Source organism: Lepidochelys kempii, chromosome 4, assembly GCF_965140265.1.
Source record: "Lepidochelys kempii isolate rLepKem1 chromosome 4, rLepKem1.hap2, whole genome shotgun sequence".
NCBI lineage: Eukaryota > Metazoa > Chordata > Testudines > Cheloniidae > Lepidochelys > Lepidochelys kempii.
Window position 1 is genome coordinate 105,041,236 of NC_133259.1, and position 27,201 is coordinate 105,068,436.

A 27,201-nucleotide genomic window follows, 5' to 3' on the forward strand; every position below is an offset into this window, starting at 1 on the left:
ACCACAGAGCCTTACCTGTGTCCCTGTTCCCATTCCCCCCTTAGCAAAACATGATTCCAATTCCCCACCCCCATTCCCTGTTCCCATTCGCCCCCCACACACTTCCTGATTGAGTGCAGACTATATAGTAAAACTTGAGTTCTGCTTAGCTATACCTTAACCAATCATTTTACTGAAATTTAACCAACCAATCCTAACATATTGTAACATGATTATTTAACCAATTATATCCCACCACCTTAATTAGTTTACATCCAGAAAAATTAATTATACAGCAGACAGAAACAATCACAGAACCAGACAGAGACAATAGCAAATAAACAATAGCAAAGTGGGAACTATAATGACAAAACAACACAGAAGTGAGGATTTCACATCCCAGCTATTGATATTAAGGGAGTTCTTACCAGACAGGATGCTATCAAACTAAGTTTCCTTTTACATTTTCTAGGCACTTCCCTTTCTCTGGAGACGATAGGCATTATCAGGACAGGATTGTATTCCTAACAGCCCAATAGCACCTTATTTCAATGTGACTAGTTTGGAATGTGAGGATGTGACCATTCACTTCCCAGCTTATGGCTGCCTCTCTGCTTAGCCAAGGCCTTATACAGTCAGACAGTGATTTTGATTCTCTCTTTTATACCTCTATAATTAGGTAAGTGATAAGAATACACCTAAATTAGAGTATAGGCCTTTACAGACAGGCCTGAATATCTATATCCTAACACAGTGATACACAACTAGAGTAACATGAGCAAACCAGATCCCTTCAACTTCTAAGGCCTTGATCCTACAAGCACTTCCACACCTGAATAACTTTATATATAATGAGTAGTCGCATTCAACTCCAAGTCACTCACGTGTAGTATCTCTAGGGTTAAGGTCTAAAGGCCAGATTTTTATAAGTATATAGGCACCAAAAGATACAGATAGGTGCCTAAGTAGGATTTTCAAAAGCATTTAAATGACTAAGACCCATTGATTTCAATAGTAGTTAGGTGACTAGGTACTTTTGAAAATCCCACCTCGGCACTGGCACTTATCTGTATTTTAGATGCCTAAATATCTTTTAAAAATCTGTCTCTAAGTCTATTAAAGGCCCAGTAGTACACAATCTGTGTGGTCTTAGTTTTATTCTGATAAAATAGACTCCAGTTACACTACACCTGGACACAGACAAAAGCAGGGCTTTTTGAATTATAATTAGAAAAAATGACAAATCAAATTATTACAAAGACAAGTTAAGTGGTCTAATCTGTGGAAAAACAAATTTTCCCCATTTTAAAAATTCCTTTAAAAAATCATGATGGAAACTAGCATACATTCCCATACACTGGGATGCCATGCTGCTAATATACCAAAGCATAGGCCCAATCCTGTAAATGTTTATTACCAGACAGAATATCTACCACTGTGAGGTTTATTTATTTGACTATCAATGTGACTATTCACAGTACTAAGTGGTATTCCCAGGAGTAAGCATTTGCAGGATCAGCTGTAAGTCACTTTTTAACAAAATAGTCCACCATCTTTATCACAATGGATTCTTAGTGGCCCTCATATTTTAATTTTATTGGACATTCTTCTGTGCTGTTCACATAATTCATAATACATCATTACATAATTGGAAATATGATTGCTCTCTTCATTTATAAAACCCCTTAATGGAAAAAACACTTGTCAGTTTAAAACATTTTCTATAGCTTATGTAGGGCAAGAAGAACTTGTAATCATGGGAATTTTAAAAATCGTATGCTTAGCTAAATGAATGCCATTTTCTTTTAAATAAAAGTATTTTATACTTTATAAGATTTTATACAAAATAGAAAAGAAGAATGTTATACATTAATAGTTAATATTGTAAACAGCATAAACAAAAAATAAGGCAACCAAAACTTTATACAAATGCAAGTCAATTTTTTAAATAACTTTGCATGCACAAACACTTGCACATGCAAGTCACAGAATTCACACAAATTCCATCACCAGCATATGATAGTGCTTAAAAAAGTGCATTCAAGTATGTTGATACACAAAGATGCATGAGTAAGAAGAGGCTAAGTTGAGACCCCCTTTGAAAATGACTAGTAATGACTAAACCTATGAACTATAGTGCTCAAGTCTCATAAGAGCCTTCGTAATAGAGGTATTCAATGTAATTGTACTACAGAGTAACTCAAAGAACACTGAAGTCCATTGTCTACTACCTCTATATCACACACAACTAACTGGTATCATTCAGGAAGGCACTTAAACACATGTGTAAGTGCTGTTCTGAATTTGACTGCCCCCAAAGCCTGACAGCATGACCACTGTATTATTAAATATGCCTTTGCCAGAGAATTTTACTATTATTGAGGTATAAATTATAGGATTTCAAATAAAGTTATATAATGTTACTTCAGATGTGCATGACATTTTCATCATAGTTAAAGGGACATAACTCAGCTATGTACACTTAAGAAAATAAAATAATATCATGCTACTAAGCATTATTGTTCCATAACAAATAGAAATATAGACTGATTGGGTCTTATTTCCTAATGAACTTACAGAAGGATGAGAAGATATGGAATGAAGTCTGAAGAAAAAACGCACATACATCTCACGGAATATCTGATACAATTTGGAAGGTTCATGGTACAGAAAACAAAGTGGAGCAACTGAAATGATAAAAGAATTTAATTGACTCAATGCTGTAAACTGTTAAAATAGTTCAATGAGCAAGTGCATGAAGTAGGAGGAAAAACAAGCCAATAATCCCTTTAGAATAATAAATTTATAAATTAGTTCTGATTTATTTAGAAAGGTACATTTATTTTTAATATTAGATCCTATTATTAAAAAAAACGACAAGCAAAGGTGAATATTGTAGTCCATGTTACAACCCTATAGATTTCAAGAGGCAGAATTAACTGGATCCTGCCTATTCCATAGACCTGGCCCTGCATGATCATCAAAAATATGTTTTGAGGACGGATCATCCAGTGGTTCTGATGCTAGATTGAGACTCAGGAGACCTGGGTTCAATTTCGTACTCCACTACAGACTTCCTGTGTACGCTGGGAAAGTTACTTTGTCTCTCTCGGACTAAGTTCCCCAACTGTAAAAGGGGACTAATAGCACTTCACTACCTCACAGGGGTGCTCTAAGGGTAAATATATGAAAGACAATGAGGTACTCAGAAACTACAGTAATGAAGACCATATAAGTACGATCAGTCAAAGGATATATGGACACTTGCATACTCATTCTAAGATCTGGATGAACATTTACATTAACTGGGCAACCATTTATGAAGTCCTTTAAATACTAACTGATCCAAAAAATTGCTATCTAATTAAACTAAGCTAGGTGGATTTCTAAAGGATTGTTTCAACTCTAAACATTAAGTCATTTTAAGAGACAGTTTTTAAAACAAACCTCCAGTCAGGCTGAGAAAGTGAAGGACTCCTGGCTGTGACTTCAACATTATCAACTGTGAGAAGGTTACGAGGAGTTTGTAACCAAGCAGTTCAGTACTTAGGAGACACAAAAAGAAAAGGAGTACTTGTGGCACCTTAGAGACTAACACATTTATTTGAGCATAAGTTTTCGTGAGCTACAGCTCACTTCATCGGATGCTGTAGCTCACGAAAGCTTATGCTCAAATAAATTTGTTAGTCTCTAAGGTGCCACAAGTACCCCTTTTCTTTTTGCGAACACAGACTAACACGACTGCTACTCTGAAACCTGTCATTAGAAGACACAGATTCTCTTTGCCAACCAGGATTCAAATAGGATTCCATACTCAAGTGACACTCCATCTTTTGTAGCTCAAACAGTGGAGATAATAATGATTAAATCTGTATTGTTTATGGTAGGAAATGCAAGTTACTAAATAGGAGTAATACCTCTTGAGGTTCTCTCCCATTGTGACTTCCCAGGCCACTTATGCTCTTCACAAAAGAAAAGCTGTTGAAACTTATCAGAAAAAGCAGAAACTTAACTAAACAAAAACATTCCATCATCATCTGAGAAGGAACCAGTTTTAATTCGTACATTTGCACCAGCTGCCCTGTCCATTCTGAGTGCTAAAGGATTTTTCACAAAATACAGAATTCAATTGTTTCTGGAATTCTTGTTGGCATAATGACATGTTAATTTAATCCAAACTCTTTTTTAAAAATCAGGATTTCCAGGGAAGACATACTAATGCAGTAAAGGGAGAGAGCCCAAACCATCCAGTATTAACAAGCTGCTAATATTTTGTGAATTATTCATTGTATTCACAAAAGACATTTTTGTAATTTCCCTTTTAGCAGTAAGTCATGAACATTCCATTATATGATGCCACTCACTACCTGTCCTAGCCATGTGTTTATGCCAGTGGGCCTTTTACATACAATTCACTTTTATAAGAAAACCACTGTTCACACATTTCTTGCCTACTCACAGCACAAAGATAACACAGCCTGGCAAGCCATCCTCTCTCCCCATTTGTGTACACTGAAATTCAATTACCATGAATGAAGCTAGCTTCTGACCTAGAGATCAAGTGCTTCAATAATAGTTCTCTGTTACAACGAGAGCAAATGAGATCAGTCTGGACATTTTTCTAATTGTGCATACACACCTTGGATACACAAACAAGTGGAATACATAAATGTTTAAAATGCATAAAAGAATAGTTTACAGTTTACCAAAAATATGTGGATGTGTGATATAAACTGTGGTTTATTTACAAAATCTATGTAGAATTATTACTTAAACAGTAATTTGAAAGTCATACTTACCATACATTGAAAAGCCATGAAAAGGAATTACACCTACAAAATAAGTAAGATTCTTTTATCCTTTTATATTTGTTTATTTATCCATACAAGTATTCATATTTATTGCTTTTTCAAATTCCTAAACTGAGCCTCGTGCTTCACAGGAACAACTAAAGACATATTCCATATCCTGAAGAGCTTAGAGTCTTAGACCCTGATCTTGCAAACACACACATGCTTAATTTAAACAGGGGGTATTCCCAATTATTTCAGTGGAACTACTCACATGGTTAAAGTTAAGCATGTCCTTACGTGCCTTTAAGATCGGATTAAGGACCTGATTTAGCAAAGAATGTAAGCACATGTTTAACTTGAAGCATGTGCTTACCTGCTTTCATGAAATCAAGGCCCAGCTTCAGACAAGACACAACCAGCAAGGGCCATACACTGACAAGAACGATGGAACAGGGAAAGAAAGAAAGTTACAATAATGAGTTCATGCAGTACCCAGTAAAGATATGTAGTTATCTTGGCAGTTGTGTTGTCTATTTTCCTCTCTTTTCCAAATCATCTCATTTCCCATAGGTGACATGGCTGAAATGAGTGTTCAGAGGGGATTTGAATGAGGAGAGGGCAAGTGTTTGGCAAATGGGTTTAAGGAGGATGCTTCATTCTTAGTGGGCTGCATAAAAGAATACATGGAAACAGAGGTCGGAGAAGGGGCCAGAGGATGTGCCAAGACTGGCAATGTTACTGGAATAGAGAAGACGCAAAAGGAGACAAGGTTAGAGATACAGACACAAGATCAGTGACGTAGGACCTTGAAAGCATGGACAAAGAGCATGAATTTGATATAAAGGGCAATGAAAAGCCAGCAGCAGGAGTCAAAAGGGAGGGGGTTGATGTGGACAAAATGACCAGTGAGAAAAGAAGATTATAACAGCAGCAGTAAGGGTAACGTTAATAGCATTAATATGATAAATATATTCATACCTTTGTGCCTAAAAATCAAGACCAAATGATCAAAAGTGAGAGCCTAAAATTGGCATCTCAGTGGCATGCTTTCTAGAGGTGCTGAGCAACTAGGGATTAGCTGAATTAAGTGGTGTTCCAGTCAGGTCCCCTAAGCAAGAATCGAGAAGAGTGAAGTATGAGCTACTGTCCTTATCCTATGCTATCAGGCTATTCTCCTACACAGAGAATCCTAAAGTAGCTAATAAAGCTAGATTTAACATGGCTTTGCAGTAGATCCAGTGTGAGGATCTAGCCCAATGAGTTTAATCTCATTATACTACTGGCTGAGATTCACTCTTATTCTGCTTATTTGTTAAGTTTAGCTTATTTTTGCATTGCTAAAAGTAGTAATTTTCCCAGCTTCCACTAGAGGAGGCAATAGTATAACTCTTACCATTTGGTGGATAAAAAACAGCATATTCTTCCACGCCAAGTTTTCCTGTGAATGAGCAGACATGGGTTTAAACACACTCAAATGGTAAAAAGTCTCTTTAGAAATGTGAACTTTATTTACTTTTCAGTAATATCATTTTAAAAGTTAATTATTAATTTTGTATCATTTTATATTGATAACTAGCATGCAAATCATTTCACGAGTCATATAATAAAGAAGATATAGTGTTCCTCAAATGTAAAACATAGATGTGACACAACAAAGGAGATTGGCAAACCGTAGAGAGGAGATGAGGGAGAAGGAAGAGTTCAATAATAGCATCACATGGAGACTGTGTGTGTTTGTGCACATACATACATTCTGGAGATTGTTACGTTTTGTGTTTCATTAAATAAAAATGAATAAAGAGTAACTGACTCATTCGCTGTAAGCCTTGCAGACAAAAGTGAGTTTTCAGAAGGGATTTAAATGAAAAGGAGAGTGCCTTGGCAGACCAGAACAGGGAGAATGTTCTATGCATAGGAACAGCACTTAGAAAGGTGCAGAAATGTTAGTGAGAGGAAAAGGAAATTGTTGCATTAAGGCTAAATCACTGAAGGAGTGGAGGGGTATCATAACTGAACTACTTTTCCTATTTTTCTTTCATATCTTAAAATCCCTATTGCTCCAACAAGCCCTTTTTTTCAAATCTAATATCAGTGCCAACAATAAAAAATGAACACACAATTTCTTCTATTCCTATGCAAAAGGAGCATGTGCTAATACTATACAAAACTATTTTTTAGACCCACAATAAAATGTTGACAGTCAATTTTGAGGCATAATTCAGTGCTTTTCTTAAACACAACTGCACCTATTTTAAAAGATGTTTTTTAATTTCTTTTCTGTAGTTTTAAGATAACAGAGAACATTCAACTAGAACAGCAATATAAGTGTTTACTAGTTATTTCAATTCATGGTTTAAAAACCTTAAATAAATGATTATTTGCTATGATAAGAAAAAGGATCTCTTCGAATATTATGTGTTTTCATCTCTTGTTCTTTGCATTTGGCAAATGTTATAAAATAGAATCCTCCACAGTGAGAGAGATATTGCCAAACCCAGCAGGAAACGAAGAAAATCTGCGTTACGTTATACAGTTTCCTGTACAGTAGAACCTCAGAATTATGAACACCTTGGGAAAGGAGGTTGGTCAGAATTCTGAAACGTTTGTAACTCTGAACAAAAGGTTATGGCTGTTCTTTCAAAAGTTTACAACTGAACATTGACTTAATACAGCTTTGAAACTTTACTATGCAGAAGAAAAATGCTGCTTTTAACCATCTTAATTAAAATGAAACAAGCACAGAAACAGTTTCCTTACTTTGTCCAAAAAAAAAAAAAAAAAATTAAAAAAAACTTTCCCTTTATTTTTTTTTAGTAGTTTACATTTAACACAGTGGATGTACTGTATTTGCCGTTCTTTTTTTTTTTTTTTTGGTGGTCTCTGCTGCTGCCTGATTGCGTAGTTTCAGTTCCAAACGAGGTGTGTGGTTGACCTGTCAGTTTTTAACTCTGGTGTTCGTAATTCTGAGGTTCTACTGTAGTACGGAACCAATTGAACTGGATCAAAAACGTCCCTATTTAGTTGTGACCAACTGTATACACACACGCACGCACACACACACGAACCCTGTGGGAAGAGAAAGTTTGTCTACTTAATGGAGGACTTACTTAAAATTAATCTAATTTTTAGATTTAATATGATCATATAAAGAACTTTAACCACAAGTACATTAAAATATGGCTATTTGAATATACGGAGATTATATACACACACAAAATATACAATCATACACAACACATACATAGTGGTAACATACATGGGATAACTTTCAGGGACATATGAGAAGCTGCATTATCATGTACATTCTGTCCACTAATTCATTGGAACCAGAACTTGTTCTAAACCTTTAAGTAGGTTCAAACAAATGCGATTTTTTAAAATGACTCTGATAAGGAACTCTCTCATCCTTTACCAAATTGTGGAATTTCCTCAATAAAATTACATTGAATGGAAATGCAAAATGGTCAACATTCAGTTTTGCTCCAATGGTAACTAATCTAGTATCTCATGAATGTACTAGCAATGAGAGTTTACGATTGGAAAGGGAAGACTATATACACCACTTCCCTCCTGGCACTTGAAGCCCCAGAGTTATTGGACTAAAGTTTCTTAGGTTTATAAAATGTATTTGTTATATATTTCTGTCATTCCAAGGACCAAGCAGTTAAACTCAAGGGGTGAAATCGTGGCTCTATTGAAGACAATGGGAGTTTTTATTTTATAAAAGTAAGCAGCATATACAGAATACACAATAGTTTGACAGGGTAGGATTTTATTGGCACTCATTTAGAGTATCTAAAGTAACTCTCTCATGACTTCTCCATTCATGAGTAATATAGCTGATTATTCCAAACTTGTTTCAATATAACTTTATATCATTTATTGTTTGAATACAATAAAAGCTTTTTTATCTGGCACGTTGGAGAAATGGGGGGGTGCCAGTAAGTGAAAAATTCCGGTTAACTAACAGGGAGGGAGTTTGGGTGCAGCACGGGGTGTGGGTCCACCCCACCCCAAGCGCTGGCTCTGAGCTCCCATTGGCCAGGAGGCAGCATGCAGAGCCGCCTAGCTGCAGCTCCGCCCAGGAGCAGCAGGAACAGGTCAGCGCTTGCGGGGAGCCACTTGAGGTGAGTGCCCCCCGGATCTGGCACCCCAAAGCCCCACATGAACCCCAACCCCGAGCCCCCTCCCACACCCAAACTCCCTCCCAGAGCTCACACCCCGCATATTAGATGAAGAGCTGGACAAGAGACTGAGTGGGACAGAAAGTGCAGAGGGTAAGGGTAGGATATGAGGGACAAAGAGATTGGGACAAGGAGCCAAGGGTGGGGAAGTGACAGGTCAGAGATAGGTTGGAGGGAATGAGGCAAGAGCACACTCCTCTCCAGAGCCTGGAATGGAACCCAGATTCCTGAGTCCTCTGCGATCAGCAAATATCTGTGAAAACCCTGACAAAAATGTCGAATCCCCCTGTAGTACTTGTCCACACAGAGGATGACAACCTGCTACTGCAATCAGTTACTCCATGAGTTCAAGTGGCAGAGGTCTGTATAGTGGATCTCAAGGTTCCAACCCTGCTGATGACCCCTGAAGGTGTCAATATAATGACACGTGATGGAATTTGTTTTTTCAGTTTGCTTTTGTAAAAACCTAGGAAATTACACATAAAAAAAAGTTTCCTTACTTTGTCCAAAAAAAAAAAAAATTAAAAAAAAAAACTTTCCCTTTATTTTTTTTTTAGTAGTTTACGTTTAACACAGTGGATGTACTGTATTTGCCTTTCTTTTTTTTTTTTTTTGGTGGTCTCTGCTGCTGCCTGATTGCGTAGTTCCAGTTCTAAATGAGGTGTGTGGTATTAAATTTAACTTAAAATAATATTAAGGTCAAGCACTTCTAAATCAGGAAATACGAGAACAAAGATTGCCCGTGCATATGTGTATTCATTATTATATAGTCTTTAATTACATGATTGTATACTTTGTGCTTTTGTCTAATGCTGACCCTCACGCCTGGAAGAAATTCCCTGTAAACATCTTCAAAACTAACATTAGCTTCCTCCAAAACCCTCCATAAAACTCTCCTTTGTCAATAGGCCTACGTAAAACTGACAAAAGCTACACTGCTAGTATGCTGAGACTGCCGCCTATCATGCTGACCAATATGTTCTCACTATTTCTTTGTACTCACCCTTTGGTCTGCCTGTATCCAACTGTTGTCTGTCAGATTGTAAACTCACTGGGACAGAGACTGCCTTTTTGTTCTGTGTTTGTACAGCACCTAGCACAATGGTGTCATGGTCCATATCTGGTGTTTCTATGTGCTAATACCAGTAAGTAAATAAATAAATATAGTATAGTATTTTCCCTGCCTCAGCTGCCCCACCCTGTGCACTGAATAAGGCAGGAGTTCGGTGGAAAAAACAGTATATGATCATGAAAATTAAAGACTGTATACATAATACAAATACATAGGCAACCTTAATTCTGGCATTTCCTAACTTTTGAGTGTTTGACTTTGTGATCTTAATTATTGTCTTCTAATTTACTTTTTGTGTACATATGTAATATACATAAATTAAGCTCATATAGATTTGCTTTTTTGGTATACTACATACAACAATCAACACTACTCTTCATATTATCTCTTACAATACTTTTACTTTACCTCGTATGTATGATTTGGGTGGAGTAGCGCTATTGTAAGAAAAGTGCTCCAATACTGATGTATCTCGGGAAAAACAGAGTAATACCTGCAGAAAGCAAAGTAAAAAAAAATCAGCTGACTTGCTCGATGAACAAAACAGTGTCAAACACACAATTATGCACTGACAGTTGTTTCATTTTAAGATCTTCTGTATCTAATACTATAGAGTTAATAGCAAAAAAACCTCTTACGAGACTATTTTAATTTTTGAAACACATTATGATCCAAGATTTCTACGTTTGTATTTTCAGACCAGTCTATGCCGAGGTGTGTATGTAAACCATTTGTGTATGCAGTTATATGTATGCATGTAACTGACACTTACATGCCTAGCAGGCAATTTCAATACCCTGTTACCATGATTGACAGCCATCATACTAACTGCAAAAACAAACAAAGCATGTGCATTTTTGTGTATGTGCAGTTCTAAAATTGCCTGGTGCCTAACATTCTCCATCAGACACAGAGCCTTTACAGAGTATCTTGATAGTATATATTCTCAACATTTACTTCATTGTGAAACAACACAATGGGAAAATACCAGATTAGGAAGACAGCATTATATCAGCCTCCATCAAAAAGCATATTTAGTGTTAAATAGTTTAGGATAAGAACACAAATATATCTGTATATGGGAGATCATTCTAGATTCTGAAGAAGGATATCAACTATAAGAAAAGAGGCTAGCACATTGTGAGCAATCCTGGAATAGCTATAACAATAATAAAAGATGAAATATATGCATCTGAAGTTATCGGAACATTGTGTCATATTAAATTATATGATATTTGAAGATCTGAATGTTATCATGCAGTCAACGACTGAACCACAACAAACATACACAAGGTGGCAGAATTAAAGTTGAGTCTGCTGTTTCCTGACCTGGGTGCTTATCTCCGCAACTTTAAACATTCTTTAATATAGTTTTTAATAGGGAATATTTTAAATCTGGACTACAATTTTTTAAAAAATCAAAACTGTTTTAAATGCTCTAGTGCTGTTTCACTACATATTTTCTGTTTCATAAAATAAACTGTTTTTTCTTTGAATAAATGATCGTGAATAGTTTTCAAATAATAAATTGGTCAAAAACAAACATGCAAAATTGTGACTTTTGTAAACCACTTGCACTTCTATTTGAAAACAGATAATATTCTTTTTCTGATAACATTTTACCTTTTTTGAATCCCAACAATTTCTCATATTTAAACATCTTTTTTAAAAATAAACAATCTTAAATAAACACTCTAAATTAAATACTGTTACTGAATAACTCACAATCATCTTCAAATTGTAACAATACACAGGCAAAGTTAATACTCAGTATATGTTAACTGATGTGGGAGAGTCTAATCGAAAAAGGAAATAAACAATGTTCCCCAGTAGGACAAAGAATCTAACATTTATCTGCATTCCTCTCTTAGGAATTCTGGTGTCTGGAAGTTTTTAAAATCAAGACTGGATATCTTTCTAAAAAGTACGCAATAGCTCAAATGAAGTTGTTGCTTGATATAGAAATTACTAGGTGAGGTACTTTGGGCTGTGTTCTGCAGGGAATCAGACCAGATGATCATAATGGCCCCTTCTGGGCTTAAAATCTATTAATCCTATGTCTCATTGTCATAAATATAAAGGGAAGGGTAAACCCCTTTGAAATCCCTCCTGGCCAGGGGAAAGCTCCTCTCACCTGTAAAGGGTTAAGAAGCTAAAGGTAACCTCGCTGGCACCTGACCAAAATGACCAATGAGGAGACAAGATACTTTCAAAAGCTGGGAGGAGGGAGAGAAACAAGGGGTCTGGGTCTGTCTGTAGTCGTCTTTGCCAGGGACAGAACAGGAATGGAGTCTTAGAACTTTTAGTAAGTAATCTAGCTAGGTATGTGTTAGATTATGATTTCTTTAAATGGCCGAGAAAAGAATTGTGCTGAATAGAATAACTATTTCTGTCTATCTTTTTTGTAACTTAAGGTTTTGCCTAGAGGGGTTCTCTATGTTTTTGAATCTAATTACCCTGTAAGATATCTACCATCCTGATTTTACAGGGGGGATTTCTTTATTTCTATTTACTTCTATTTTTTATTAAAAGTCTTCTTGTAAAACACTGAATGCTTTTTCATTGTTCTCAGATCCAAGGGTTTGGGTCTGTGGTCACCTATGCAAATTGGTGAGGCTTTTTATCCAACATTTCCCAGGAAAGGGGGGGTGCAAGTGTTGGGAGGATTGTTCATTGTTCTTAAGATCCAAGGGTCTGGGTCTGTAGTCACCTAGGCAAATTGGTGAGGCTTTTTACCAAACCTTGTCCAGGAAGTGGGGTGCAAGGTTTTAGGAAGTATTTTGGGGGGAAGGACGCGTCCAAACAGCTCTTCCCCAGTAACCAGTATTAGTTTGGTGGTGGTAGCGGCCAGTCCAAGGATAACGGGTGGAATATTTTGTACCTTGGGGAAGTTTTGACCTAAGCTGGTAAAGATAAGCTTAGGAGGTTTTTCATGCAGGTCCCCACATCTGTACCCTAGAGTTCAGAGTGGGGGAGGAACCTTGACACTCATAAAGAAGAGAAATAAAGCCAAAAGAAAACCATCATAACACAAGCTATTTTTAAAGTATACAAATATTTGACAAACTAACAAGGTGTTTATACTATTAGTCCAAAATTAAGAAGAAAATTAACCACTAAATTCAAAGGATAAACTTAAAGTAATAAAATCATGGGGCATGTGATAAAGAGGAATTTTACAATCCATATCAGTGGACCTCAATTATAACGTATGAGAGTTATAAAGTGGTAAAAATGTAATATAGAAATCACACTCATGCAAATAACTGAAAATGAGCAACTTTATCTCACTGTATTCTTCACACAAAGGATTAAATAGGACTAGGGGTCTACCAAATTCGTGGCCGTGAAAATCATGTCATGGACTGTGAAATCTGGTCTCCCTCAGGAAATCGGTCTCCGGCCACCCAGTTCTGAAGGCAGAGCGGACAGCGATGGCTGCTGGCCAGGCACCCAGCTCTGAAGGCAGCACCACCGCCAACAGCAGCGCAGAAGTAATATGCAATCCTGCACTTCTGCGCTGCTGCTGGTGGTGGCACTGCCTTCAGAGCTGGGCGCCTGGCCAGCAGCCGCCGCTCTCCGGCCATCCAGATCTGAAAGCAGAGCAGAGAGCAGCTTCTCCCATGGCCCAGCTTGAGGCAGCGCCACCACCAACAGCAGCAGAGAAGTAAGGATGGCAATACTGTGACCCCTAAATAGGCTTGTGTCAAGGTTCCTCCCCCACTCTGAACTCTAGGGTACAGATGTGGGGACCTGCATGAAAAACCTCCTAAGCTTATCTTTACCAACTTCGGTCAAAACTTCCCCAAGGTACAAAATATTCCACCCGTTATCCTTGGACTGGCCGCTACCACCACCAAACTAATACTGGTTACTGGGGAAGAGCTGTTTGGACGCGTCCTTCCCCCCAAAATACTTCCCAAAACCTTGCACCCCACTTCCTGGACAAGGTTTGGTAAAAAGCCTCACCAATTTGCCTAGGTGACTACAGACCCAGACCCTTGGATCTTAAGAACAATGAACAATCCTCCCAACACTTGCACCCCCCCTTTCCTGGGAAATGTTGGATAAAAAGCCTCACCAATTTGCATAGGTGACCACAGACCCAAACCCTTGGATCTGAGAACAGTGAAAAAGCATTCAGTTTTCTTACAAGAAGACTTTTAATAGAAGTAGAAGTAAATAGAAGTAAAGAAATCACCTCTGTAAAATCAGGATGGTAGATATCTTACAGGGTAATTAGATTCAAAACATAGAGAATCCCTCCAGGCAAAACCTTAGGTTACAAAAAAGACACACAGACAGAAATAGTCATTCTATTCAGCACAATTCTTTTCTCAGCCATTTAAAGAAATCATAATCTAACATGTACCTAGCTAGATTACTTACTAAAAGTTCTAAGACTCCATTCCAGGTCTATCCCCTGCAAAAGCAGCATATAGACAGACACAGACCCTTTGTTTCTCTCCCTCCTCCCAGCTTTTGAAAGTATCTTGTCTCCTCATTGGTCATTTTGGTCAGGTGCCAGCGAGGTTACCTTTAGCTTCTTAACCCTTTACAGGTGAGAGGAGCTTTCCCCTGGCCAGGAGGGATTTCAAAGGGGTTTACCCTTCCCTTTATATTTATGACAGCTTGCCACCCCCTTTTGAGTCAGGATCCCCAGTTTGAGAAATGCTGCAGAGAAATCACATTTTTCATAAGCTGGTCACAGCATAAATAGCAAAATGTCTATTTATGCTGTTACCAGCCTGCAAAAAATGTATGATTGTGCCACAATTTAAGTAGACCCCTATTTATAAATAAATAAGAACCAATGGTACAACTCAATATTATTATTTAATCTTGTCATTATCATAAGCCCAGATGCTCCAGACAGGATCAGGGCCCCACTCTGGGTGCCATACAAACCTAAGAGGTAGACATCATCCTTTCCCCAAAGAGCTTGCAATCTAAGTAGCAATAACTAATTCTGCCAAAAAACGAAGGACTAGACAGACAACTGATTTCTATATCCCTTTTAAGCTATAATTTTCAGTGTTCAAATTCTCTTACTTAACCAACATTTTCCCCCTCACTTATCATTTGGAATCAGCAAATAATATGCCATAACAGAGTGATTCCTAAATTGTGGTCTGTGGAGCCCCTTCTTGGTGGTCTGCAGAATGAAACAATTTGAGAAGTAGTTGAAGCTGAAGATTAGGTAGGGAATGAAGGTTGTCTTTAGGAGATATACTTCTTTTACAAACCATTTTGCAGAATGGAATAAAGTACTAAACGGAACTAGACACAAGGAGTGATCAGAAGTTTAGGGTTGTTTTTCAAATCTCAGAACCAAATTTAGCTCTGCACTTTTAAAAAAAAGCACACATGGATTTAGCTAGGTGACCGTTGTTGAAGTCATTGGGGATTATGTTGCTAAAATCCAGTACTTTTTGATGTTTTTGTTTCTTTGAATTCCTACAATCACATTCATCTTTATAACTCAAGACTTAAAATGTTGAAAGGAAACAAAAATAAAACCTTCAAATGTGGCTATGTACTGAGAAATGACTATGCAAAAATGTCATCAGATTTAGCAAATTTGCTGTCCTATGTTCCGGAGTGACATAAGCTTCCCAGCACTGATAGAGACAAGTTTTTATTTCTGTCATCACTGTAGAGCCAATACAAAAATTATTCTTTCTTCTTCATGACTGTCAGATAACTAACATATTTATTGACCCAAAAGAACAGTTTGATTTCAGCTCCCAAGCTGAGATGCTCAGACTGACAGAAAATTTATCTTCCAACTCCTAAACAGAGAAAAATATACATAGAAGTATTTGAGACTGAATAAATATGGATACCTGGGGTGTAATTTTTATGAAGTCTCTTTTCAGAGTATGAATCATATTTTAATTAAGATATATTTTTATTTGAAAACTGTAATTGTACTTTTAATTGAGATGAAATAGAGATATAATTTCAAATGGGCACCTAAAAGAAATGCGTAAAGTTATATATATCCACAAACACACACAGATATATTTGAATAAATATATTTAATTACAAATGTATACATTTTCTACGTATGGGAACAAGCAGCATTAAGAACAATTTCTTGGTTAATTTTTCCTCCAGACCGTAAGCTCAGACTTACATAGGGCACACTAACTTCAAAAAGGCACACATGTAGTTTCACATAGCTATAAAAAACAAAATTAAACAAGCCCACCCTAACAGCTGTGACTAATCAAGCTGAAAGTGCTTTGAAAATGGTAAGTTTGCTCCATGACATTTATGTTGACACTGCAATCAAATACACATTAGGAAATTCATGAATGTAATCTCCTTCCATTTAAAAAGATTTAAAGGGAAGTAATGTAGATAATTCAATATAAATTAACTAGAAATTATTTGCTAGAAATAATGTTAGAAATGATGAAAATGACATTGCTGCATCCACACAATACTATATTTATAATTACTATGTTTTTTATTTTTAAAATATTTAACCAAATCATTAGCCATTACAGTAAGCCATTGTCAAGCAACATTTTTATATTTAAACTAAGATTTTCACTTGTCTCCTCAAGACTTAGTCAATTTCTGTGAGTCCTTCAACTCTAGTTTTTTTGTTGTTTTTTTAAACTAACTTATGACTACTGGAAAAATAAAGAACCAGCTGACTTCATCCCTTTTACGTTATTGTATTGAAAAAACAAATAGGTAGAATCATTTCCAATTTGGTGGCCTCTTTGTCTCCTCCAATAGACTCCTATCCAAGTGTCTTGCTCAGCTTCTACACTAGTCTTGTTCAAATTCAAAAATATTCTATTTGATAATACAAGGGACTTCAGAAAGTCAAGGGCATTGACACAGGAGAGTGAGTGACCCTCGTCTTCCTACAGCATAAAGGTTATTTTTATAACCTACATTCAGAAAGTGATATTATTTATTCTTTGTATTGCAGTAGAACCTACAGCCCTCAATTAGGAGCCCTATTATGTTAGGTGCAGTTAGTTCAAACATGTACCAAAACACAATGCCTGCCCCAAAGGTGTTACAATCCAACAAACTCATACTTTCATCTTTTCTAAAGCAGAACTAGCTACTTACCTGATATAAATAATCCTCAAATACAAAATAGTAGTCATCGTTGCTCGCTGTCAGCTTTACATCCTACAATTAAAAAAAATAGCAGTTTGTCACTGAAAGATAATTTTTTCATTTGGGTGATGTCTGCAGAATCTAGGCCCAGGATAGTGGTTAAAGACATTGTTTCAGCATTAATGAGTTTCCTTTCACTTATCAGTTGATGTCATACACAGACTTCATATTTATAATTACAACACACAAACACTACAATAGTTTGATTACAATCATATTCTAGACTAAAACTTGGAGACCAAAAACTCCCCCCTTGGTGTTTATTCAGACCAGCATCAAACAAAAAGCATCCTTGAGTCGTCACTAACTACCCACCCCAAACACCAGCAGTTTAGGGCTCAATCCTGCAGACAAGTCCTCCGTGTTCTTGCGGGGATTTTTAAATAATGACTAGATTCTACAATTGTCATTAATGCTAAAAGAAGGTTACTTACTTGTAACGGGAATTCTTCAAGATGGACTCCATACATTCACACGCAGGGGATGCATTGGCTGGTGCAGCTTGGACTGTGGAAACTTCTCACAGCAGTGCCTGTTAGGGGGCTCAAACATCCCTACTGCTGCTCTTGCCCCTCCCCTCAGTGTTTGTGAACATTCTGAGAGGCTATAAAAGGGGGCACGGTGTCCCCTGTCTCAGTTCCTTCTAGTCCACCACAGAGTCAATATTTCATTAGCAATCTGAAGAAGAGGGGAAGGTGGGCAGGGAGTGGGAATGTGTAGAGTCCCTCTCGAAGAATTCCAGTTACAAGTAAGTAATCTCCATTTCTTCTTCAAGTGTCCTCTGCATATACCGAGTCATGGGATAGTTTGGCAAGCAGCACCCCACGACTGGATGGTGGGATTCAGTATTCTAACTGAATAAGGATTGTAGTATGGCCCTACCGAACTGTGCATCCAATCTAGATGCTGGATCTAATTAACAGTATTTGGCAAAGGTGTGGCTCGAGCCTCAAAGTAGCAGCCTTACATATTTCAACAATCAGAACATTTCTGGACATGCTAGAGAGGTAACCACTGTGCTAGTCAAGTGTGTTTATAAAGGATGTGTGCCATCCCTGTGTGGCCTCTTGTGTCCATGCGCAGCAGTGTGGGTCACCCTGCCTTAATTTCCCAGATCGGGTTGTCAAATTCATTGGGTTGCATTAAACAGCGTCCCCACCCACCCCTGGCCCAGCACACCTTCTGAGGGTCTGATTTATTAACAGAAAGTTCAGCAGACACTCAAGAAAGGCTTTCATCCAGGCTTCTTAGCAGGGAGGCAAACTTCATCTGAGTTTATCAGTCCCACCTGAGTCTAGCAATCCCATGCCCAGGCCCATTACCCGCAAGGCACTCTGTATGATTCCTTCCCTGTAACTAAGGCCTCTGCAGGGCTTTTGTGTTGAATGCAGCTCCTCACCTGGCAGCACGCAGCTCCTCACGGGCTGGGCCTTCTGCAGCTATCTGGGAAGTCCCTCTCCTTCTCCTGAGGATTCTATTGCTGTGTTCCCTGGGAGCACCTCTCCCTCACAAGCCTCCTAGCAGCACCCTCCTCCAACTGAGCGTTGGTAGCTATTTATCAGATCCAGGTGTTTGTTAGCTAATTAGCTGCTAACTAGCTACCTGGGCACTTAGCTACTGACAAGTGGCTGACATGGGCTCCTTTTCCTTTATGAAGTTCATCACAGGTAGACTGGTCCTGACATCCTTTAAAAAGGGCCCAGACACCCCATGACAGTGTCCTAACTTCTGCAGAAGGAGGATCTGATGCACCTGTATATCCCTGTTCTTACAGCTGTCAGCATAAGAAATAAAAATTTTAGGAGACTTTTGAAGCTCTCTCATCCTATTCAGATAGTAAGCTAAAATATGTAGTTTGGATTCTTTTTATAAGCATGAGAGCTTGGAAAGGCAACCAGCAATTAACTGATATGAAATCCAGACACCACTTTTGAAAGGATTCAAGGATGAGGTTTAAGGGCAATTTTATCTACGTAAAGAACAGTGAATGGTCAGGTCAGCCATAAGAGCATGCAACTCACTCACTCACCTTGCTGATGTAAAGACTATTATAAAAGCTGCTTAAATAAACATATGAAATAAAGAACAATCCACCCTTCGTTCAAAAGTAGGATTCATGAGCTGGGTGAAGACCAAATTAATTTCCTATGATGAATTTGGGTCTTTCACTGGTGGGTACATATTAACTGAAACTTTCATAAATATTTAACTGTGTCATGTGCAAAGACAGATTTATCATCTATAGTACATGATGCGCTGCTATTGCTGTTTAAGTGTAGTGTAAGAGAGGTCTAGAGTCTTTACATGCAGTAAATATTAATACACTAAACTGTTGCCCACACAGAAACTACACACTTGTCAGGTCATGAATTTATACCACCTAAACTCCACACTTTCTGGTTGATTGCTTCCTGGAAATAACCTTCTAAAGTGCAAGATTTTTTGTCAAGGTCCATTAAAGTCCTACAACCCATGGCAGCTAGATGTAGAGAAAGAGGACTGGGAGATGAACCTTCACCTCCTCTTGTGAAAACAGCTTTTGCTGCCATCACTGGCAGAAAGTTGTAAACCCCCTCAAAGAAGTGAAGAAAGTCCATATACCACCGTTGTCTCAGCCAGGTAGAATTTATTAGAATTACTCTGGCCCCATTGTGCTTTATCTTTATGACCCGCTGTATAAGAGGAAAAGGAGGAAGCAAATAACAGGCCCATCCCCCAATTCAGAAGACAAGCATCCAATGTGAACAGATTGTCTCTGTCCATTCTGAGCAGAAACAAGGGTATTTCATATTCTGGCTCATGACGGAGAGATCTACTTCCAGAAACCACCAGATATTGAATATGTCCTGAATTACTGAATCCTTAACAGAACATTCATGCAACTGCCTCACAGCACTGATCTATTATGTAGCTGTAGTTGCCGCCTAAGTTCAGGGCAATTGGGTAGATGTTGTAGTGGATACAGCAGGCCCATAGCTAGACTGCCTCCTTGCACAGCTGAGACGAGTGAGCTCCTCCCTTCTCATTGCTGTTTTCTTGTCTGTGACAATTTGCACTACTTTGTTCTGGATGTGAGACAGAAAAAATTTGAGAGCTAGACAGATGCACTCCTCTCCAGTTTACCTATAAATCTATTTTTTCCATGACTCCAATTGTCCTGAATTAACAGATTGTGAAGGTGCGCTGCCCATCTACTCTTAGACTCATCCGACATGACTGTCAATGATGGAGTTAGGAAAACTGAATGATTCCCTTTCAGAATATTCTCTTAGAGTATCCACCATGACAAAGATGAAAGAATGTCTTTCAGGAAAGACAACACTCTGAACATAGGGCATGTCTACAGAGCAGCTAGGAGTCTGATTTCCAGCACAGGTACACAGATATACGCTAACTCTGCCAGAGCTAGCACACTAAAAATAACAGCATGATTATGGTGGAAGGACAGCGACTTGTGCTAGCTTCCCAAGTATGTACCCGGGGGTCAGGCAGGATAGTCATATCTAAAACTGGGAGACGCACCTTACTCTGAATTAGAACCGAAAAATATCAAAAACTAGGTGAGAAGTCTCCTCTAAAGCAACTCTCAGGAGCATTAATATTGTAACCATTCTACCCATGAGATAATTAAATTGCAAATCCTCTGAAGGTGAAGAGACTGCAGCATTACGAACATTCGCATCAGGAGAAGAATCATTCTCAAGCTCTGGGTATAACTGCTGATATTCCATTTGAACTACAGGCTTCTCTTCTTCAGATAAAGCATCCAGCACTATAGTGGGAAAGTGCTCTCTTTAAGTAGATATAAAAACTGGATCCAAGAGTCTCGGATCTGAGGTGTGAGCCTTTTCCTATCTCTAGTCCGAGATGAGTGCCTATGCTGGTAAGGCTGAACGTCTCTGTGATGCCTAGGCAATGGGCAATATGGCCACACCACACAAGATGGCACTTGACAATTCTGCCACTTGCCACTTAACCCAACTATGGCAACATCTCATAGGACAAGATGACCCACACAGATTATATCTAGTTGTATAGTCAGGTTTTTGTGACTGAAAGCTCAGATGAACATCAGTAACTCTAATGTGATCCAATTCTTCAGAGAGTGGATCTGATCTCAGATCTGACAATCACACTATTGGCAAAATAACTGATCCTGGCATCTATTCTAAACAATGAAGTGTAATGGCGGGAAGGGGAACCTGGCTGATCTTAGGGAAGTGGCCAGGGAATACCAAGATAGATTCCTCTATCTCTTCCTCTCATCTGGTGTAGAAGGATGACACAGTAGATTTCTTCTTCTCTCCCATAAGAGATGAATCATTCAGATCTGAGAAACACTCCAACTGAAGCTCTGTGCACCTGAGCCATAGGAACAAGATGTACTGGGAACAAGAGCTACAGAGGTTTTTTCAGATCTGATGCAACCTTCTGAACTGAGGAGAGATCCTTTGGGAGAGGTTTTCTCCATTATGGATCATTTGTTCTCCTTGGCTTCAGAACAGTTAGGCTCTGATCTTGCTCAGAGAGACCTGAGGAATCCCCCAGCATGTAGCTTTGTCTCAGCCTTTGGAGCATGCTTAGCCTTGACACTGTCTTTCTTGGAGCCAAGATTATCAGATCTGATGTGGCTTGGCTCTCATGTCAGAGGCCACAACCAATCAAGGTTTTAAGTGCTTCAAAGCTGGATCCAATTATTTGGATACTGATAATGCAACAGCCTTGGAACCAGAGACCAGCTCAGAGACCAGTGCCTTTTGCGCTGCAAGGTCTGGTAGGTTCTAGGCATTATATTAGTTTCCTGTCCTTAAGTCTGGATTCTTTAGCAGAGTTGGAGCAGAAAGACTTTGCAGCCAGTGCTTCTTGTGACCGTAAGGCTTGTAGCCTATTCTGCTGCTCCTTACGTGCTCACAGGGTACTGAAGTTTGAGTATCTTGAAGAAGAGTGGCCTTTATCCAGGCATGCCATTTAAACATCTAGTGCAAGCATGGATGGATGCTGGAAAGACCACATGATCTCTCTCTCTCTCTCTCTCACACACACACACTTAACATCCGGTTATTTCAGCTTTGGATTCATCATGGAACCAGAAGTCAGAATTGAAGAGCTAACTAAATATATCCCCTAACTAACACTAACTGTACTAACGCTCAAGCTAGACTAGACTAAGGTACAAAAATCTTATTGAGAAAAGGATCTCGATTCAAAGCATCCAAAGAGGTTCACATCTACCTCCTCCCGCAGTTGGAAGGAAATGAGGAAGCATAGAGCACCACACCCCCTTTTGTAGTCTCACCCTCAGAACATTCAGAAACACTGAGGGAGGAATTAGAGGAAGATGCAAACACTCCAAAGAGCACTGCGACAAGAAGTTTCCACCATCTAGTCTGCAACAGCCAGCACATCCCATGAATGGGAATATGTAGAGGACACTCAAAGATGAGCATGCTTTATTCCAATGCTCCATGTAACCAGAACATTTGTGTTTTCTTTATACAGAGTTATTGTTTTGATCAGTAAATACTCACTATTTAATGAATTACTCACTTTGTAAATCAGGCTGTCCACTAAAAGATCATGCTGAATCACATTGGACTTAAGCTGTTCGTAGTACAAAATGTCCTAAAATGAAATAAATATTATTAATCATTCTTCAACCTGAAATAAAACCCCGATTTATACTTATATAAGTAAAATAAATGCTGACAGCTACATAGGAGGGCATATTACTGAAAAGAAGGAAAAATTATTTTAAAAAAAGAGAGAGAGAGATCCATATTGCCTGTAAATACCATTTGAAATATCCTTTCCCCTACTGTCAAGAGATACATTCCATTGTTCATCCTAAGTTTCCTCCATAAAACAAGTAAAAAAAACTGGGGAAGATGCATGAGGATCCACATAATACAATATTATGGCTTAGTTGTATGTTAGATGACACAAAAAATGAGAATGAAGGGAAGAGTTTGGACAAAATTGGAATATCTCAGTCTTCCAAACTTTTGCTCTCTCTAGAGCCAAGCCTGCTTGAAAGTTCTGAAAGAACTGTTCCGATTCTTCTCTCCAGCACCTTCTATTTTCATGCACTTCTGTTTTCATGGGTTCCATCAAATCTTGTTTAATATTAGTGACGTTAATATCAGTATGTAATTAGAACTAAGCCAGTCAGGCCTTTGGATACAATATGAATATCCAAATATTTAAACCCACAAAAAGCCAGCCTAAATAGTAGAAATGTCAAAAGGAGATCACGGAAGGAGTACATTGAGGAAAGGTTTAGACTTTTCCCAAGTTCATCTTAAATCACCTGGTCACTCCCTAAACATCTGTGGAGAATATACTTTCAAAGAGGAAGTGTCCTGGAAGGAAACACTCTTCTGTTTTTGCTCATGCTGCCCCCTATGAGTGGGAGGAGCTCCCTGCAAAAATCCACAAAACCACTTTCTCCTCTTTCAGTTCCCTACTTAAAACTTACCTCTGCCATGATGTCTACAAGTGAACATGGCTTTACACAGTTTTACAAGGATTTTTTAAAAATCCAGCTGCCCTCAACCCCTTCCCTTCCACCGAACCCTTCTAACTTCAGTGGGACTCCAGAGGATACATTCAAACAGCTTGAACGATAAAGACCCTAGACAGCATTCACTGGCTGATTTCTTGTAAGTGCTGCAGCAGAAATGGTTCTATCAAGCGAGGGACTTGAAAAGTGAATGGGTAGTGGCCTTACGGGTAAGTTTGCAAAGGGCAGCATGCAAGAAAATAAGGAGGTGGTGGTTGTTCTTTTCACATGAGTATTAACATGGGGTGGGAAGAATACCATGCTCAATTAAATCAATTCTATAAACTCAGGGACCAATTACAATTAGTAAACTCTAAAACTAGGAAAAACACCGTGTCTATTTCATGTTAACTGAAAATAGCTCAGGGGAAAATATATTTTCATTTTTCTTTCCAATAAAGGGCAAATAAAGGTAATAAATCAGAATTTTGTTAAATATTTCCTTTAAACAAGTTCAGACATAAAATATTCACAAAATATAAATGATTCAGGATATGTACTAATTGGGCTTTAAAAAAAAAAAGGTTTTGGACAAAAGTTTTAATATTCATGTTTAAAGCCACTATTTTGAAGCAGGGTTCAGAGTAGCAGCCGTGTTAGTCTGTATCCGCAAAAAGAAAAGGAGTACTTATGGCACCTTAGAAACTAACAAATTTATTTGAGCATAAGCTTTCGTGAGCCACAGTTCACTTCATCGGATGCATTCAGTGGAAAATACAGTGGGAAGATTTATATACACAGAGAACATGAAACAATGGGTGTTGTTATACACACTGTAAGGAGAGTGATCACTTAAGATGAGCTAATCCCAGCAGGAGAGCGGGGGTGGGGGGTGGAGGTGGAGGGAAAGTAAACCTTTTGTAGTCATAATCAAGGTGGGCCATTTCCAGCAGTAGACAAGAACGTCTAAGGAACAGTGGTGGGGTGGGGGGAATAAACATGGGGAAATAGTTTTACTTTTTGTAATGACCCATCCACTCCCAGTCTCTATTCAAGCCTAAGTTAATTGTATCCAGTTTGCAAATTAATTCCATTTCAGCAGTCTCTCATTGGAGTCTGTTTTCACACCCCTGGATCCCCGACCTGGGGTATTCTATCTGCTACCCAAGATCCATAAACCTGGAAATCCTGGACGCCCCATCATCTCAGGCATTGACACCCTGACAGAAGGATTGTCTGGCTATGTAGACTCCCTCCTCAGGCCCTATGCTACCAGCACTCCCAGCCATCTTAGAGACACCACTGGCTTCCTGAGGAAACTACAATCCATTGGTGATCTTCCTGAAAACACCACCCTGGCCACTATGGATGTAGAAGCCCTCAACACCAACATTCCACACAAAGATGGACTACAAGCCATCAGGAACAGTTTCCCCAATAATGTCACGGCAAACCTGGTAGCTGAACTTTGTCCTCACCCATAACTATTTCACATTTGGGGACAATGTATACCTTCAAACCAGCGGCACTGCTATGGGTACCCACATGGCCCCACAGTATGCCAACATTTTTATGGCTGACGAAGAACAACGCTTCCTCAGCTGTCATCCCCTAATGCCCCTACTCGCGCTATACTGATGACATCTTCATCATCTGGACCCATGGAAAAAAAACAGTAGGTTTTCGATATAGGGTGGTGTTTATGTGACCATCGCTTATTAGCACCGTAGTGTCCAGGAAGTGGATCTCTTGTGTGGACTAGTCCAGGCTGAGGTTGATGGTGGGATGGAAATTGTTGAAATCATGGTGGAATTCCTCAAGGGCTTCTTTTCCATGGGTCCAGATGATGAAGATGTCATCAATATAGCGCAAGTAGAGTAGGGGCTTTAGGGGACGAGAGCTGAGGAAGCGTTGTTCTAAGTCAGCCATAAAAATGTTGGCATACTGTGAGGCGGGTACCCATAGCACTGCCGCTGATTTGAAGGTATACATTGTCTCCAAATGTGAAATAGTTATGGGTGAGGACAAAGTCACAAAGTTCAGCCACCAGGTTTGCCGTGACATTATCGGGGATACTGTTCCTGATGGCTTGTAGTCCATCTTTGTAGTCCAGGGGTGTGTCTGTGTGGATTTGATCTTGTGCTTTTTCAGGGAGTTTCTTGAGCAAATTCTGTAGTTTCTTTTGGTAACCCTCAGTGGGATCAGAGGGTAATGGCTTGTAGAAAGTGGTGTTGGAGAGCTGCCGAGCAACCTCTTGTTCATATTCCAACCTATTCATGATGACAACAGCACCTCCTTTGTCAGCCTTTTTGATTATGATGTCAGAGTTGTTTCTGAGGCTGTGGATGGCATTGTGTTCTGCATGGCTGAGGTTGTGGGGCAAGTGATGCTGCTTTTCCACAATTTCAGCCCATGCACGTTGGCGGAAGCACTCTATGTAGAAGTCCAGTCTGCTGTCTCGGCCTTCAGGAGGAGTCCACCTAGAATCCCTCTTTTGGTAGTGTTGGTAGGAAGGTCTCTGTGGATTAGTATGTTGTTCAGAGGAGTGTTGGAAATATTCCTTGAGTCAGAGACGTCGAAAATAGGATTCTAGGTCACCACAGAACTGTATCATGTTCGTGGGGGTGGAGGGGCAGAAGGAGAGGCCCCAAGATAGCCCAGCAGAAGAAGCTGTCCTAAGAGTATAGTTGGATAGATTAACAATATTGCTGGGTGGGTTGAGGGAACCATTTCTGTGGCCCCTTGTGGCATGTAGTAGTTTATAAAGTTTAGTGTCCTTTTTCTTTTGTAGAGATGTGGTATCTTAGAAGGGCCACTGCCCACTTATTTTATTTATTTTTTCTTTTCAGTTGTGCCACTCAGGGACACATTCAGCTGGGCCAGATGTCAGGAGGAAGGGGTTAGCTGCAAAGCAACCATTATTTGAGCTACACTATGTTGTTTTGGGCATTCTCTAATATTAGTTCCATCCCACTCTCCCTCTTTCAGGTTTAACCTACAAAGAAGGGGAGGAGGAAGAGATGACATTAGGGATTGCTCCACAAAAAATAACACAGCAGGACTTCAAAGCTGGTTGCTCAGCAACTGAACTTGCTCCAGCAACATATACCACAGCTATGGGCGAACACAGACAACAGTGACATACTTAGATAATGACCTCTGAAGAAAAAAAAAAAAGTAGACCATCAGCAGCTTTTCTAAAGGAGTTCCTTATTAGACTCCAGTCTCATTCCTAGGCTGCCTTCATACCAGTTTCGTCTTCATCAGAAGTGATAGAGCACTGCCTAGTCAGTTTGCAGTGAAGAGGAGCTAGGGGAGGAGAATCAGAAACAACAAAAATTGCAATAAACCCTGCAAGGTCACTGTCATGGTTACACGGACAGCTGCACCTCTGTTCCCTTTTTGTCTCTCAAGTGCACACCGCTCAAGTGTGAGGCCTTGTGCCTTTACCTCTACTGGGGTGGAATTCCTCAATCCTCCCACTCTTAGACTGGGCTGTCGGCTACAGCAGCCTGCATATCAACA

General features: G+C 39.0%; 1 protein-coding gene across 6 annotated transcripts in view; it reads right to left on the reverse strand.

The window, feature by feature from the left end:
- Positions 1-27,201, reverse strand: part of TBC1D19 (TBC1 domain family member 19) — a 112,294-nt gene that overhangs the window by 15,302 nt on the left and 69,791 nt on the right. For all 6 annotated transcript variants that reach the window (XM_073342334.1, XM_073342335.1, XM_073342333.1 and 3 more), the window contains 6 exons: positions 22,725-22,799; positions 17,127-17,189; positions 10,437-10,521; positions 6,166-6,210; positions 4,779-4,811; positions 2,557-2,666 (listed from right to left, as the gene is read on the reverse strand). In XM_073342334.1, coding sequence (XP_073198435.1) covers positions 2,557-2,666; positions 4,779-4,811; positions 6,166-6,210; positions 10,437-10,521; positions 17,127-17,189; positions 22,725-22,799 — 411 coding nt within the window. The remainder of the gene's footprint in view (positions 1-2,556; positions 2,667-4,778; positions 4,812-6,165; positions 6,211-10,436; positions 10,522-17,126; positions 17,190-22,724; positions 22,800-27,201) is intronic.